The sequence below is a fragment of the Podarcis cretensis genome, assembly GCF_951804945.1.
Source record: "Podarcis cretensis genome assembly, chromosome: 1".
Classification (NCBI taxonomy): Eukaryota; Metazoa; Chordata; class Lepidosauria; order Squamata; family Lacertidae; genus Podarcis; species Podarcis cretensis.
This window is the reverse complement of record NC_137170.1, coordinates 130,942,405-130,960,408: the sequence shown is the minus strand read 5'-3', so window position 1 is coordinate 130,960,408 and position 18,004 is coordinate 130,942,405. Positions and strand designations below refer to the sequence as shown.

The window sequence follows — 18,004 nt, the reverse complement described above, 5'->3', positions numbered from 1 at the left end:
AGGCGCTGGGACCGAGCAGCGGGAGCGCACCCCGCCGCAGGGATTCGAACCGCCGACCTTTCGATCGGCAAGTCCTAGGCGCTGAGGCTTTAACCCACAGCGCCACCTGCGTCCCTTTGACTCATCTACCCATGTACTATCTGAAACCAAAGGGGCACATTTGTTGCAAGGGGTGACAGTCTTGTTGTTCTAGCGGGACTCATTGCACTGGCTTCCAAGAGTGCAAAAACATAACCCATTTACAGGTACACTTGGAAGTGTGGGAACAGCACGATTACGTTCTTGCAGGTGAGGGGTGGCAGAGAAGGACATATTCTTTTGTCCGCTTCTGGGAGACTGAATAGACACATCCAAAATGGTTGTGTTTTTTTAGCTGACCAATTTTTTTTAGTACTTGCAATTGGCTTAACGCGAGCTCCCCTGGTATTACAAATATTGAAGAGCAGCACCGAAAATGCCTAAATAAATAAATACCACGTGTACACAAACACTGGCCAGGTGAAACTGAAGACTATGAAAGATGTGCTTGTTTTCCCTTTCCAGGAAACGCGCAAAGGAAACACAGGTGATTTTATATATTCTCCCCCACCACTGTGAATCAGTGATAAAGTTATTATAATTTGAGGGAGTATTTCAGATGCTGGATGCTGCCAGTAGTTTCTGTGTATGTTTAGAATCTACTGCACTTAGGAGGCAACTAAGTACTGTATTTTTCGCTCCATAGGACACACCCGACCATAGGACGCACCTTGTTTTAGAGGGGGAGAACAAGAAAAAAAAATTCTCCCCCTCTCTGCCCAGCGCCCCTTCAGCGAAGCGGCAGGAGGTGCTGCACAGAGAGGGGGAGAATATTTTTTTTCTTGTTCTCCCCCTCTAAAACAAGGTGCCGTTCAAGGTGTGTTCAGTCGCCTTCAGGCAGCTACCTTGGAAGCCTGGAGAGCAAGAGGGGTCGGTGCGCACCGACCCCTCTTGCTCTCCTGGCTTCAGTGAAGGCAACCCGAAGCCTCTGGAGTGCGGTGGGAGTTCCCGCTGCGCTCCGGAGGCTTCGGGTTCCTTTCGACCTGCTCTTTGGGGCTGGCGGGGGGAAGCCCAAAGAGCAGGTGGGGGAGCAGCGGAAAGGCGCGCAGCCTTCCCGCTGCTCCGCGAGCTTCTCGGGGCTGCATCTCGCTGTCTTGGCTTCTGCCATAGCCCCGCGCAACCTCTCCAGCCGGGAGAGGCTGCGCGTGGCTACGGCAATACCCCCACCTCCCGCAAAAGCCCACAGGAGCCGCGCACCCTTTAAGGAGCACGCAGCTCCTGTGGGCTTTTCTATGAGGAGGGAGGAGGGACTGACTGGCTGCGTCGGTCCCTTCTCCCTCCTGAGGAAAAGCCCACAAGAACCGTGCGGAGCTTGTGTGCAGCTTTTGGTGGCTTTTCCTGCCTGCCTACCCCCTGCATTCACTCCATAAGATGCACACACATTTCCCCTTACTTTTTAGGAGAGGAAAAGTGCCTCTTATGGAGTGAAAAATACGGTATGTATCTCGATTGTGTCAGCCTTCTGAAGCAGTTTCATTTTGGAAGCCATCATTACACACCAGCCACAAAAAGTGACTCAACAGAAAGGGCATGAGGCAGCGCGGTCAGAACTCTCTAAAGCGAGGATGGGGAATGTTGTTGAAACTCCCAACTCCCAACCAACTTGAATGGCATAGCCAATGGTCAAGGATGGTGGGAGTCCAGCAACATCTGGAGGAGCACAGATGTTGCCACCCTTTTTAAAAATTTAAATTTTAATATTTTTATTAAGTACAAATTAGAAAACATACATATACACACCAAAAGAAAATACAAAAGAAAAAGAAAATACATCTAACCAAGGAAAAAAAATTAGAGAATATTTTGTCTCTTTTCATATTTACAGTTATTTATACCTCTATAAAATGCTATTCACAATAAAGCAGTGAAATGAAACATAAATTATCAGAAAAAAGAACAAAGAAAGAATAAAGAAGTAAAAAATGATAGGTGAAAATTTTTAAAAGTAGATAAGTACTCACAATACATAGCTGTTTCCCATTTATATTTATATTCAATTGTATAATTTCATCTTGTCCTTATCTACCTTAAATAAAGTATTTTTTTTAGAAAAAGACTTCCACCATTTACCTCACACGTTTTTAATAATCCGTTCATCAGAGCCTCTGTTCTTCATATTTTCCCTTTGGATTTCCTTAATGTCTCACTTTGTATTTTTTATATTACGCACAAGATTATTTTATGTTGCCACCCCTAAAAGCAAATGGTTCCAGGGAGAAACCTCAACCCTGCCCCCCCTTTTTCCAACTCCCAGAAGGGGCGTCACACTCACTCAGCATTTGAATCTGTAGCGCTATGAATCGGCTCTCCCACTGCCGGGACCTCCGTGAGTTCGGCAAAGCCGTGTGGTCCGAGTTGAGGAGCTTGAAGTAGTTCTCCAATATGGTGCTGGTCTCCACTTGCCGCTGATCCGAGCTGCTGGTCAGAAGGATGTGAACCACTTCCGTCAGGCACTTCAGGGTCAGCTCGGCCTTCCTGCTCACTTCGTCGGGGTCTCGGCTGTCCCACGCGTCGCAGTCTGCCAGTACGCGCATCAAGACTTCCATGGTGGCAGGAGATATGGCTTGGAGAGCGTTTCTCTAAAGTCAACAATAGAATTCTCTCAATACAAGGACATTATATCAGCAAACCTTGAAACAAACAAACAAACAAACAGCAAAAACCAGCAACACCCAATTTGGTACAGTGGTACCTTGGTTCTCAAAAGCCGAAAAGTCGAAAGTAAGTGTTCCAGTTTTCGAGAGTTTTTCGGAAGCCGAACGTCCGATGCGGTTGTTGCTTCCGGGGTACCTGCACCTATCAGAAGCTGCACCTTGGTTTTTGAACATTTCAGAAGTCAAATGGATTTCCGGAACGGATTACGTTTGGCGCTTTTGTTTTTGCTATTTATTTTGCGCTTTTGTTTTTGAGTTTTTTTCGGTTAATTTGTTTTTGTGGCTGTGTGAAACCCAGTTCAGCTACTGATTGATTGATTCATTGTGATGACTATCATCAGTGCAGGTAAGAAAAGAAATGTAATTTTAATTTTTATCATTTATAATACTGTCTTAAAGGTAAAGGTACCCTTGACCGTTAGGTCCAGTCGCGGACGACTCTGGGGTTGCGGCGCTCATCTCGCTTTACTGGCCGAGGGAGCCAGCGTACAGCTTCCGGGTCATGTGGCCAGCATGACTAAGCCACTTCTGGCAAACCAGAGAAGCGCACGGAAACACCGTTTACCTTCCCGCCGGAGCAGTACCTATTTATCTGCTTGCACTTTGACATGCTTTAGAACTGCTAGGTGGGCAGGAGCTGGGACCGAACAATGCAAGCTCACCCCGTCGCAGGGATTCGAACTGCTGACCTTCCGATTGGCAAGCCCTAGGCTCTGTGGTTTAGACCACAGCACCAAATAAGACAATACTGTCTTATTTATTTTATAAAATAGTACATTGATTATTGCTTTCATTTTATGGATCAATGGTCTCGTTAGATAGTAAAATTCATGTTAAATTGCTGTTTTAGGGGTGGTTTTTAAAAGTCTGGAATGGATTAATCCGTTTTGCACTACTTTCTATGGGAAAGCGTGACTTGGTTTTGGAACACTTTGGTTTTGTAACGGACTTCTGGAATGGATTAAGTTTGAGAACCAAGGTGCCACTGTATATCGAATTATTTTTAAAACCTTATCATTTTATCTGGACAAAGTTGAGTGATTTCTATGTGCAGAATCCGAATATCTTCTTTCCACTTACATAAAGTGTCATGGCAGGAGGTTACTTCACTATCATAGTATCGTGCAAACTCTTAAGCATGTACAAAATAGTGGCAATGAGCATTTTTCCTTCCACTCCTGCCTATCTGGTCTCCATATATAATAATAATAATAATAATAATAATAATAATTATTATTATTATTATTTATATCCCACCCTCCCCAGCTGAAGCCAGGCTCAGGGCGGCTAACAACAATAAAATAGTACAACATACCAAAATCATTCATTATAAAAATAACTCAAATCAAACTGATGGCAACCACTGGAACAGTGTATCAACTTGAATAGAAGTTATTAATATTGCAGTTGTTGCAAGAGGAATAATTACTATGACCAGAATGTAATTGAAATTAATAAGATTTTGGAATGCAGAAATAAAGAAAACCATCAAATCATCAAATCTAGCACATGGGGGCCCACTTTATCTAAATTATATAATTATATAATTCGGTATTTGAATGATTGGTATTAATAAATGTATTATAAATTGGTATTGTTATAATGAGGCTGTTACTGGACTGTAATTGAAAACTAAATAATAATAATAATAATAATAATAATAATAATAATAATAATATCATCTGTTTCTTGCTAAGATTTGAGGAGCTAGGAGGGGCTGCAACAATCATGCTGAAGTTCATCATGGCTGCGTCCTTCAGTCAATAAGATGACACCAATATTTGTTGGGTTTCTCACCTGCCCACCAGCCACAACTGCTCCAAAGAGGTGTAGCAAACAACACTTCAGGCTCTCTTTGAGATGCTCACTTTCTTGAAAACACTCTGAAAGAAGAGAACAAGTTGCAGGCACGTTACCTTCAAGCCAAAAGATTTGTAGGCATGTGGTCAAATAATATATCTCAAAAACAATTACTGTACAAATACGTAACTCCCATTTTTCTTTTCATAATGAAGTCAACCCTCGAATCTATAATCAAATCTGCCTTTTTTTAAGACATAAAAACAGTTGATTTAAAACAAGCCCAATTAAAACTAAATTAAAATGGCATTATCTGGGAGCTCCAGGACCAGCTGCCTAGCTCAACACCATCTTGACCAGAAGGCCTATAATCAATGTTTAGTTATAGTGGTAAAATTAAGCCACCGTTTCAGTTAAATCCACCTTTCCAAATCGTCACATTTAACTATGTAGTAGTAAAGCATCCTTCAGAGAAACATAGCAGTGCGCCTGGGATGGGGAAATTCAGGCTTTTTTGCTTGAACTTTTAGTAAAAAACTGTAGTTTGTTTTGTTCTCCCAGGATACAAACTGTGGCTCATTTTAACTACAGTTGGTTCCAAACCATGGTTTCAGAAGCTCGCTTGTTTAAACTAGCCCCAGTTAAGATTAGGTAAAGGGACCCCTGACCATTAGGTCCAGTCGTGGCCGACTCTGGGGTTGCGGCGCTCATCTCGCTTTATTGGCCGAGGGAGCCGGCGTACAGCTTCCGGGTCATGTGGCCAGCAGGACTAAGCCGCTTCTGGCAAACCAGAGCAGTGCACGGAAACGTCGTTTACATTCCCGCCGGAGTGGTACCTATTCATCTACTTGCACTTTGACGTGCTTTCGAACTGCTAGGTTGGCAGGAGCAGGGACCGAGCAATGGGAGCTCACCCCGTTGCGGGGATTCGAACCGCCGACCTTCTGATCGGCAAGTCCTAGGCTCTGTGGTTTAACCCACAGCGCCACCCGCATCCCCAGTTAAGATTAAGCACAGGTTAAAAGGTACAAAGAACACCGCAAAGTACGATTAATCAAAAGCAGAAGCAAAACTTCCAAACGCCTCCTCCTCGATATGTTGGCAAAGAAAAGGAGAGAGACAACAGATGAACTGAGGAGGAGGTTAGGTGTGCTCACATCTCACTAAACCAACCTTCCTCAACTTTCGGTCTTCAGGTGCTAGATTAGCTAATGTTATAGGATGACGCTGAGTTTAAGTCCAGCAACATCTGAGAACCCCAAGTTGCAAAAGGGTGCACTAAAACACATCAAAACATAGTAATTTTCTCTTCTCTATTTTATCAATATACAAGCGGTAAGGAAGCACACAAAGATTCCCTGAACGCAGCCACGAGAAGATTGGAAACTTCTACTTTCATCTCAGATTAACCACAGTTTAGTGTCACATTTAAACCTTGACCATGGTTAGTGAAAACAAGGCAGCTTCATAAACTATGGTTTGAAGTTGGCTTGTTTCAACAAACCACTGTCAAAACTAACCAACATTTGTCCCGGTTCAGACTTTGTGACAAGCTGTAGTTAGCCTGAAACAGAAATGGACATTTCTGGACATCTCTTCCAGGCTATGCCAGAGGAGAGAAATGGAGATGAGGCAGGTAACATGAAATTCTGATGCTCACCGCATTTTTTTCACATAATGCTAAATCGTAGTTTAGTATTATGTGAAAAAGCAGGCATTTAAAAGGTGCTATTAAGCGCAGAGAGATTTTATATACTGACATAAGATCCAATAAAATTTTATGTAGCAAAAAACTCTTAAACATTCACAGTGCCCAAAACACACACAAAAAGCCTCCTATTGGCAAAAACCAGAAAGAGCCCAAAATCTTTCCCTTCCATTGAAAAATCATTACCTTGTATTCTTTGCTCAAAGCATACCTGGCAGAAGGGAATTACAAGTAGCCTAAGGAATTTTTCTCAGCAATAAACATTAACCTGGAAGCTGTTACCATGGCAATAACTTTACGCAGATGAACGAGCCGCTGCCAAAGCCACAATATTATTTTGTTTGAAATTAGCACTATAAAAATCTCTGAGTAATGTCACCAACCAGCACTGTTAAAATGTCACCATTTTTAAATGAAGCTGGCGGTGGAGACGCCCAAGTCTCAAAACAAGCTGGCTTTTGAAACAAAAACTACATTTTGGAACTTTAAAAAAAACCTTTACGTAAGGGAAAATAGCTTAGGGGGAAGCCACGCTAGCTGTAATTTCCAGAGTGGTTTTTACAGTCAACCCCTGTCCCTGGGGAACTCTGAGAACGCTAGATCTTGGATCAGGGGTCACTTATCAACCCATGCAATTCTTAACAAACTAGTTTGCAGGATTCTTTGGGGGAAGCTGTGACTGCACAAAGTGGTCTGAAACTGCCTGAATTGTGTAGTTGCAGGGTTTTTTTTTTAATTTTAATCAGGTTTTTTTAAATCAGATTTTTAAAATAAAATGCTTTCTGGGGAAAAATCTTTCTCAAGATAGCTTTCTATTTAAGTTACCTTATAGTCCAAAGGCTATTCATCAGGAAATAAGGATTTGTTTTAAGTTTTTCATGTGTGCTAAAACTCAGTCTAAGTTGCTGTTGTTTTAAAATTGTTTAACCACATCAGTTAACAAACATGGATACACATGCTATAATGTTACCGTTTTAGTTAAATAAATTGTTTCTAAGGAAATGATTATTTTTCTCCTTCCCATAAAGCACAGCAGAAAAGTCATACAAATATAAACAGTTAAGTTATTAAACCTCACAATAATATCATAAATATTGGTCTATGTATTTCTAATAGTATAACCAAATCAGTAATTTTCGATATAGCTGTAAAAACTACTCTGAAAATTTATTATTCCAAAAACGAAAACTTCTTCTGGTTGTGAATATTAAGATGATACCAGCAAGAACGAGTCTTTCTGTAAAAAAATGATTTAAATCAAGTCTTACTGACTAGTGATTTAAATCATGATTTAAATCGGTTTGATTTAAATCAAATCTACCCTGATTCAAAAAAGTATTATTACCTTCTGTAGATGAGATCCCACATGGGGATCAGGGAAAGGGCAGTTATTGGGTTGGGCTCAGTTTATTTAATCACGGTTATCTTCTTGAGGTCCTGCCATTTAACCTTTAATTTGTATTTGCAGCAGCAACCTTTGACTTGTGTTAGGGTATAAGGGAAAACCGTAGAAATTATTTTTTAGTTGCGTCTGACCACGGACTCATGGTTTGTCTTGCCCCAGACAAACCAAGATTTGTTCAAACCAAGGTTTATCGCTTGTAGTTGGTCAGGGTTGTGGGGAGACAAAACATGAGCCTGGGTTCAGATACAACGCTAAGTCAAACCATGGCTTAGCCCTAGATAGCATGGCAACAGCAGGACTGCTGCACTAAGGCATGGTTTGGCATCCAAAAACATAAAAAAAAATGAAGATCATGTCCACTGGGCCCATCACCTCCTGGCAAATAGAAGGGAAAGAAATGGAGGCAGTGAGAGATTTTACTTTCTTGGGCTCCATGATCACTGCAGATGGTGACGGCAGCCATGAAATTAAAAGACGCCTGCTTCTTGGGAGAAAAGCAATGACAAACCTAGACAGCATCTTAAAAAGTAGAGACATCACCCTGCCAACAAAGGCCCGTATAGTAAAAGCTATGGTTTTCCCAGTAGTGATGTATGGAAGTGAGAGCTGGACCATAAAGAAGGCTGATCGCCAAAGAATTGATGCTTTTGAATTGTGGTCTGGAGGAGACACTTGAGAGTCCCATGGACTGCAAGAAGATCAAACCTATCCATTCTTAAGGAAATCAGCCCTGAGTGCTCACTGGAAGGACAGATCGTGAAGCTGAGGCTCCAATACTTTGGCCACCTCATGAGAAGAGAAGACTCCCTGGAAAAGACCCTGATGTTGGGAAAGATGGAGGGCACAAGGAGAAGGGGACGACAGAGGACGAGATGGTTGGACAGTGTTTTTGAAGCTACCAGCATGAGTTTGGCCAAACTGCGGGAGGCAGTGGAAGGCAGGAGTGCCTGGCGTGCTCTGGTCCATGGGGTCACGAAGAGTCACACACGACTAATAATAATAATAATAATAATAATAATAATAATTTTTTATTTATACCCCGCCCTCCCCAGCCAAGGCCGGGCTCAGAGCGGCTTACAAACAATAATAAAAACAAGAAGAATGATTACAACTTAAAAACAAAAATAAAATACAACATTAAAATAATGGAACATTAAAATATTAAAATGTAGCCTCGTCACAGGAGAAGGAAAAGAAAACAAAAGAGAGAGAGAGAGAGAGAGGGAGGGAATCAAATTGGCTCCAAGCCAAAGGCCAGACGGAACAACTCTGTCTTACAGGCCCTGCGGAAAGAAATCAGATCCTGCAGGGCCCTGGTCTCATGAGGCAGAGCGTTCCACCAGGCCGGAGCCAGTGTTGAGAAGGCCCTGGCTCTGGTTGAGGCTAATCTAACCTCCTTAGGGCCTGGGACCACTAGGGTGTTGCTATTTATGGACCTTGAGGCTCTCCGTGGGGCATACCGGGAGAGGCGGTCCCGTAGGTACGAGGGTCCTAGGCCGTGAAGGGCTTCAAAGGTCAAAAGCAGCACCTTAAATCTGACCCTGTACTCCACGGGGAGCCAGTGCAGCTTGAAAAGCACTGGGTGAATATGCTCCCATGGCAGAGACCCCGTGAGGAGCCTCGCTGCAGCATTCTGTACCCGCTGGAGTTTCTGGGACAGCTTCAAGGGCAGCCCCGCATAGAGCGAATTACAGTAGTCAAGCCTGGAGATGACCGTCGCATGGATCACTGTGGCCAAGTCAGGGCGGGAAAGGTAAGGGACCAACTGCCTGATGCGGCGAAGGTGGAAAAATGTCGCCTTGGCTGTTGCTGTAACCTGCACCTCCATGGAAAGGGAGGCGTCAAGGATTACACCCAAACTCTTAACGGAAGGCAATGGCACTAATTGGGCCCCCGCAAGAGAAGGGAGTTGGTCCCTCATCCCCATGCCATCCCGACCTAGCCATAGGACCTCTGTCTTCGAAGGATTTAGTTTCAATCGGCTCCCACGAAACCATCCAGCCACAGCTTCCAAGCATCTGGTCAGTGTGTTCAGGGTCGAGTCAGCAGATAGAGCTGAGTGTCATCAGCATATTGGTGACAGCCCAGCCCAAAGCTCTGGATAATCTGGGCAAGGGGGCGCATAAAGATGTTAAAAAGCATCGGGGAGAGAATTGCGCCCTGCGGCACTCCACATATCAAGGAGTGGCGCGACGACATTTCCCTCCCTAGTGCCACCCTCTGTCCCCGACCAGAGATAAAAGAGCACAACCAGTTTCGGGCTAAGCCCTGTATCCCCACGTCTGCGAGGCGGTGGTCCAGAAGATCATGATCGACCATGTCAAAGGCTGCTGACAAATCTAAAAGGATCAGCAGTCCTGACCCGCCTCGATTCAGTTGTCTACGGAGATCATCTGTTAGGGCAACCAGAGCCGTCTCCGTCCCAAAACCAGGACGGAAACCGGACTGAAATGGATCTAATGCCGATGTTTCCTCCAGAAACCTACCAAGCTGTTCAGCAACTGCTCTCTCAATTACCTTACCCAGGTATGGAAGATTTGAAACTGGGCGGTAATTGGATAGGTCTAAGGGATCTAATGAAGTTTTTTTTAAGAGTGGACACACCACTGCTTCCTTCAGTTCCCCTGGGAATGTCCCCGTGTCAAGGGACAAATTGATAATTTCAACCAGGGGGGTCCGCACAACATCTGGACACTCCCTTATCAGCCAAGACGGGCACGGATCGAGGAGACAGGTGGTGGGCCTACCAACTTGGAGGAATCTATCCACATCAGTAGGGAGTATCCGATCGAAATGGTCCAACACTGGACCTGAAGTCAGTCGAGGGGCCTCCAGTTCAGTCACTGTATCTAAATTGGCAGGGAGGTCACGGCGGAGCAACAGGACTTTCTCCGCAAAAAAGCTCGCGAATGCCTCACAGCTGTGGGTCGAATTTGTGCTTAAATTTGGTTGTCCTCCTAAGGACGTTATTGACCTAATTATTCTAAAAAGTTGTGCCGGGCGAGAGCTAGCGGATGTAATAGAAGCTGCAAAGTAAGATTTCTTAGCAGCTTTCATAGCCGACTCATAGGCTTTCATAAGTGTCCTATAAGATGTTCTTGAGGCTCCGTCACGAGTCCGTCGCCATACTCGCTCTAGCCGTCTGAGATCCCGCTTCATTTTCCGGAGCTCCTCAGTAAACCAAGGGGCCCGGTTTCGACTAAACAACTAAACAACAACAACATGGTTTGGCTTAGATTTACACTCATACCTTGGATCCCAAACACCTTGGTGCTCAGACATTTTGGCTCCTGAATGGCGCAAACCTGGAAGTGAGTGCTCCCATTTGCAAACGTTCTTTGGAACCCAAACGTTCGATGGGGCTTCTGCGGCTTCCGATTGGCTGCAGGAGCTTTCTGCAGCCAATCGGAAGCTGCAGTTTGGTTTCTAAACATTTTGGAAGTCGGACGGACTTCCGGAACGGATTCCGTTTGACTTCCAAGGTACCACTGTACATGCAAACTGGGCCAGTGACTAACTCAAGGTCAACAAGTGAGCTCCATGGCTAAGCTAATATCTGAACCTTGGCAAAATACACAAAAGTCAACCACAGGCATGCATGAAAATGGTCAGATAATATGTGCCAAAAAGAATTTGTTAAGAACTTGCATTTTAACTGTGCTTAATGTCCCAAAGCAGTTCTCAGCAATTATTTTGTATTCGTCACCTTGAGATTGGAAGTGTGCACCAATAAATTTTATCCCTTAAAAAATTCCAAAGTAAGCACTAGAAATATTAAGAAAACAAGGCAATGATACTCACGGTAAAAGAAAGGGACAAACTCCACTGTGAGGGAAGCTGGTTTGTACTTCTGCCTGCTTTTTTCAACACTGCTCAGAATTCGTCTGTATATTTATTATTTTTTAAAAGAGAAACCAAGATGTAAGATTTATTTGTAGGCGGACACTGCAGAACACATTTTTTATTTATTCTAAAGCATACGTGCCTTCAAATGCAATAAAATACCTCTTCCATATTACATTAGCAGCACTTTTAAAACTACCACGGTACTATTTTGGACTACTTTATTTCTAAGCAGGCACTTTTAAATAAAACCGAAACCGAAACCCAGCCCACAATTGACTTTAAGGACATGCAGTTTTAACACTAAAAATTTGGTCAATTAAAACAATAGGATTTATTGATAGTTCAGCCACCCAAAGTGACCCATCTTGCCATACATTTAGAAGGCTACGTCTCACATAAGCAAGTTGGTAGGTACCTACATATACTATGGCCATGTTTAAGTGATTGTATCTCAGCGTAATAAGCCACAGAATGAATGAGTCTTTAGCCACAGTCCTTTTGTGGTGCAAAGAATCAAATCAGGAAGTCTCAAGGGAACCACGGTTTCCTGTTTTGCCCAAACTGGGAAACAATGGCTACTGCCAGCTTCCGAACACGCCAATATTTTGACCCACTGTCAAACTGTGGTTAAGTATCCTGGTAGACATGGTTTCCTGATTTAGATGACGTCCTGGCATCATCAAGTCTCATGCAACGGGAGGAGTGAAGCAGCTGCTCCCGAAAGCATATGGCTTAATAAGGCAAGATCTGAATGTGACAACTTATATTGGTCCAAGCTAGGCCAGTATGCTCCTTCGTTGTGCCACATAAGCATATGTTGTGCGGACGCCTGATTATCATCTTCCAAAGCAACTACTCTATTCCAAACTTAAAAATGGAAAGCATAATGCTAGTGGTCAACAAAAGAGGTTTAAAGGCTCTCTCAACGAAAATTTTTTAAAATGTAGTATAAACACCAACAATTGGGGAACACCGGCTTGCAAGAGCTCCAATTGGAGAACAGCCTTTACCAAAGGTGTCATGGACTTTGAAGACACTCAAACTCAAGACGCAAGGGAGAAATGTGCTAAGAGGAAGGCATGCTTGGCAAATCCACACCGTGATCAACTCCTGCCTGGTAACCAATGTCCCCAGTGTGGAAGGACCTGTGGATCCAGAATTGGCCTCCACAGTCACTTATGGACTCATTGTTAAAACCGTGTTTATGGAAGACAATCTTACTCGGCTACGAGTGATCACCAAAGATAAGGGTTAACCACGTCTTTATTTGACGGCATGTATTGACTGCAGTTTCACATTCCCATGGAATGCACACAATAAGAGTCACATTTGTCTCCCATAGCCGCTGGCCCACTAATTTCATGGGTAATGCAGTTCCCCCTGCTTCCCCCCCCCATCACAAAAAAAACTAGCCTCTCCTACTCTCTCTCTTTAAATAATGAATTTTCTTGACTAAGAAGTCATTTAGTGGATGCTATATGAGAAACTTATCTCCTTAGTTAACTGTCTATATGTATAATTGAGTTCCAGCACTACTTTATTCAGTGAATATCTTACATGCGTGATTAAAAAGGAATGCCTTTTCCAAGATGCAAAGGTTGCACAGCAGGAGACGAATCTTACTACGTTTGTTTACTTTTCTAGGCTCGGTTACATCGCTCCAATGTGAGCTTGTGCAAGGGCTAAGAATAATGCAGCAAAAGCAATGGCAGAAAACAAGTTACAGATTGTGCTTGCCAAGTTGCTGGAAAGGCAGTTGTTATAATAGGCCCAATGTACTGAAAAAAGGTGTATTTAAGTAGGGGGCGTATTAATGGAAAATATATATAACAGGAGAGTTTGAACAAAAGTACCACATTTTTCCATGTACAACACAGCCCTGTGTACAAGGCGCCCCCTATTTTGGGGGACTCCAAATTAAGAAAACAGGGGGAGTTGTTAAGATTTGGGGGGGAGATTACCGAAAGTGGTTGACCTTTTTGGGGGGAAATGCCCACAGTTGTTAGGTTTTTTTGGAGGGGGTACTGCTGAAAATTGATCACCCGCATGACCGCACAAGTCACCAAAGGCACCAATCGTATGCCTGCTCGCTGCCAACAGCAGCAAATCGCCCGCTCTATTGTCACAGCGGCAGCCAATACGCAGCAGCCATTGTGACAGCCACCACTCACCCGCCCCAATCGCCGCTGACAATCTCACGTCCCACCAATCGCACGTCCCACCAATGCACTACCCATGTCAACCTTCCCCTTTTTTGCAGGAAATTCCCTTATTCCAGCACCGTTTCCCGCTGCTATCCCGGATTGTTAGATATCCCGTAGACTGTCCCCGGAACAGGTGAGGCTGCTGATCCCTTATTTCCGAGGCTGCTGATTCCTTATTTTCAAATCTGAAAGTTGACAGCTATGCCCATGTATAATAAGAGCCCAAATTTTAAACTACCATATTTTTCGCTCTATAGGACGCACCAGACCATAGGATGCACCGGACCATAGGAGGGGGAGAACAGGGGGAAAAAAATTCTCCCCCTCTCTGCTCAGCGCCCCTTCAGCGAAGTGGTAGGAGAAACGGAGCCCCTTCCATTCCTCCTCCTGCTTCACTGAAGGGGCGCTGTGCAGAGAGGGAAAACTGTGCAGCGAAGCCTGGAGAGCAAGAGGCATCATGAGAACTCCTGCTGCGCTCCGAAGGCTTGCGGATAGCTGCCTGAAGCCCCCGGAGCACAGCAGGAGTTCCCGCTGCGCAGCAGGGGCTTCAGCGAATGCAACGCAAAGCCTCCGGAGCGCGGGTGGAGCGCTCCCTCTGTGCTTCGGAGGCTTCGCGTTGCTATCGCTGAAGCCAAGGAGCCTGCATTTGCTCCATAGAACGCACACACATTTCCCCTTAATTTTTTGGAGGGGGAAAAGTGCGTCCTATAGTGCAAAAAATATGGTAATTTTTATTAGAAAAAACCCTCATCTGATACATGGAAAACTACGGTATATGGGTAGCAAAGCAGCAACAGAAACTACAGGAGTGAGAACAGCAAGGTTGTGGTTTGAAAGCAGGGGTGGACAACCTGTGTCTGCACCCCAACATTGATGAACTATGACACCCATCATCTCTGACCACAGGCTATGTTGGGTGCAGCTGATGGGAATCGGAGTCCAAAAGCATGCAGAGGCCCACACATCCCCCAGCCCAGTTTTAACATGAAACTGGGCACTAAGGCCCTGTTATCTAAGGTAGCACTAAGGCCCCCCTAAGGCTTGTACCTACGGGACCGCCTCTCCTGGTATGCCCGGCAGAGGACCTTAAGGTCCATAAATAACAACACTTTGGAAGTCCTGAGCCCCAAGGAGGTTAGTTTGGCCTCAACCAGGGCCAGGGCCTTTTCAGCTCTGGCCCCGGCCTGGTGGAACGCCATACCGCAGGAGATCAGGGCCCTGCGGGATTTGACATCTTTCCGCAGGGCCTGCAAGACGGAGCTGTTCCGCCTGGCCTTTGGTCTGGACTCAGTCTAAACCCCCCTCTCATTTATTTTTTTGATGGAACCCCTCATATGGGAGTTTGTATATAAATTTTCCCTCGGCTCTGTTTGCTGGCCCATGTAGGACCAGCATGGATAGTTGGCCCCGGTGAATATTTGACGTTTTTTCCCTTTACAGCTTTGATCTATAAAGGTAAAGGGACCCCTGACCATTAGGTCCAGTCGTGACCAACTCTGGGGTTGCGGCGCTCATCTCGCTTTATTGGCCGAGGGAGCCAGCGTACAGCTTCCGGGTCATGTGGCCAGCATGACTGAGCCGCTTCTGGCGAACTAGAGCAGCGCACGGAAACGCTGTTTACCTTCCCGATGGAGCGGTACCTATTTATCTACTTGCACTTTGACGTGCTTTCGAACTGCTAGGTTGGCAGGAGCTGGGACCGAGCAACGGGAGCTCACCCCGTCGTGGGGATTCGAACCGCCGACCTTCTGATCGGCAAGCCATAGGCTCAGTGGTTTAACCCACAGCGCCACCCGCATCCCTATATATATAGGCTTTGATCTATAGGCGACCACTAAAACGAGGCTGCATTTTAAGCTGCATTTTAAACTGTATTTTAACTTATATTTTAATCAACTGTTTGTTTGGTATTTGTTTGGTTTTTAATGTTTTTACTGTATTTATATTAGGTGTTAGCCACACTGAGCCTGGTCTTGGCCTGGGAGGGCAGGGTATAAATAATTTTATTATTATTATTATCATCATCATCAGTGCACAGCTCACAGCAGCAGTTCCCTGCCTTCTGGTACCCCTGGCGTGGCATACGACGCCTCTGACTGTGCTGGAGGAGTTCACACGCACCACGCAAGTGCTAACCCAGGTTTTCAAAGGGTCTTGTGGTACCCAGTGAGCAGCGGTGGAAGGAGACACACTGCGGGGGCTTCTTCATTGGTGGGGGAAGCTAAACACCAAGATCCTCTGCGCATGCAAACATTTCTTCAACAGAATGCAAAGATACACATCTATTGCCCGTCCACTGAGCTTGCAAGTCGGCACATTCCACTGGCATTTGTCCTGCAAAGAGATTCGGCGCAGCAATAAAACGCCGCCCACTCGATTGCCACTTACCCAGCGATTCTTTGCCTCCAGTTGCGATAGGGGTCATACAGGCTTTCGCAAAAAGCCAGCGCGTGTCTTACAAACTCTTCTATGGGCGTCTGGTCGGCTACTTCTTTCTCCTTCGTTTTGCTCTTTAGCTGAAGAGACAGCAAAAAAACCACGACGGTCATCAAAACACTTTCAGCACTACCAGTTTTGCACGCACCGCGGCCCTGCCTGAAATGCTGGACAGCTGTTGCCAGTTGAGAGGAATCAACAGCCTGACTCTGTGGAAAGCAGCTAGCTACCCATGGTTCCCAGGAAACGAAATGAAATGTACCGTATTTTTCGCTCTATAAGATGCACCAGACCACAAGTTTTTGGAGGAAAACAAGAAAAAAAATATTCTGAATCTCAGAAGCCAGAACAGCAAGAGGGATTGCTGCGCAGTGAAAGCAGCAATCTCTCTTACTGTTCTGTTTTCTGGGATAGCTGCGCAGCCTGCATTCGCTCCATAAGACGCACACACATTTCCCCTTGCTTTTTAGGAGGGAAAAAGTGAGTCTTATAGAGCAAAAAATACGGTAGGGTTTTCAAAGAGAGCTGCGCAGAAGTGAAATACCACGTTCGTCAGGCTCAGATGCACAAGGAAGACGGGGGTTTTGGGATCGAGGACAAAATCATGCATGCCCTCTGAACAGGTCTTCTTTCCCCTCCTACCCTTTCCATATAGATGTGAGAGCATTGCCAAACACACCGACTTTTCTGTTGTTGTTCTGTTTAACTGGAAAGGTTTTCGATTCTACAATGAAATCTAACCCCCTTCCCTTCCCAGTCCCTACGTAATTATCAGCACCGACTGGAGCAGTTAAACCGAAGCACGTGCAAAAATGGAAACAAATGCTGCGATATTGCTGTTGTCTCAAATAAGGGATATTGAGTTTTTATCTCCCCTGTCCTCGCCTCTGCCTATAGGCCTCCTTATTGGCCAGTCCCAAGATGATGATGATGATGATGATGATAATAAATATTTTTATTATTTGTAGCCAACCCATCTGACAGGGTTGCCAGGCAGCCATAATCAGAAGAAAAAGAAAGGTAATAATGTGTGTGTGTGTGTGTGTGTGTGTGTGTGTGTGTAAGAAGCCAGGATATGGCTACATACATATTATGGCTGCCTTCAGACTTAGCCTACAGCTTTCCAGGGTACATATGTCAGAGGATCAATTCTTTTCTCGCTGTCCCCCTTGCTCAGAAGTTGTCACAAAGTTCTAGTAAGAACTTGTCGCTTGATTTACGTCACTTGAGATTCTCAAAGCGAGTTTGGGAAGCGTACCCAAGGTCCGTGTGAGTTGTCGACAGTCACACAATTGTGAAAGCAGGCGAAGGCAGGCGAGAAAATTGGCAGGCAACGGGAGAGGAAAAACAGAGGCGGAACAATCCTGTAGCCTGCTCCCGACTTGAAATGTGGACTCACGGGCTGCAATACTATACATAAAGCTTAATTGGGACTAAGGTCCCAACACTCAACGGGGTGTCTCCAATTCTGGAGTTCCGTTCGTGAAACAGACCTCCGCATGCACAACAGAACTTTCCCCTTTCTCTCTTGCCATGTACCATACTTTTCCGTGTATAAGACGAAGGTTTTTTTTACTCTAAAATAATGTTCAAAGTTGGGGCTCGTCTTATACAGTCGTACCTCGGGTTGAAACAGCTTCAGGTTAAGCATTTTTGGGTTGCGCTCCGCAGCGACCCGGAAGTAACGGAGCACGTTACTTCCAGGTTTCACCGCTCACGCATGTGCAGACGCTCAAAATGACGTCACGCGCATGGGCAGAAGCGGCGAATCACGACCTGCGTTCGCTTCAGGATGCGAATGGGGCTCCGGAACGGATCCCATTCGCAACCAGAGGTACCACTGCACACAGATAGTGCAGAGGGGGGACGGGCG

The 18,004-nt window shown here is 45.0% G+C and overlaps 1 protein-coding gene and 1 long non-coding RNA gene across 4 annotated transcripts in view; one reads left to right on the top strand and one right to left on the bottom strand.

Annotated features, from left to right (window-relative positions):
• The window catches only part of LOC307220053, a 260,005-nt gene that overhangs the window by 115,951 nt on the left and 126,050 nt on the right, over window positions 1-18,004 (top strand). The gene's annotated exons all lie outside the window — the stretch shown is intronic.
• The window catches only part of NBEAL1 (neurobeachin like 1), a 155,519-nt gene that overhangs the window by 97,069 nt on the left and 40,446 nt on the right, over window positions 1-18,004 (bottom strand). For all 3 annotated transcript variants that reach the window (XR_013838602.1, XM_079975047.1, XM_079975048.1), the window contains exons 6-9: window positions 16,084-16,211; window positions 11,447-11,529; window positions 4,530-4,615; window positions 2,351-2,657 (exon numbers count right to left, since the gene is read on the bottom strand). Coding sequence is in view for 2 of the 3 variants with exons in the window: in XM_079975047.1 (XP_079831173.1) it covers window positions 2,351-2,657; window positions 4,530-4,615; window positions 11,447-11,529; window positions 16,084-16,211 (604 nt within the window). In the remaining variant the exon portion in view is untranslated. The remainder of the gene's footprint in view (window positions 1-2,350; window positions 2,658-4,529; window positions 4,616-11,446; window positions 11,530-16,083; window positions 16,212-18,004) is intronic.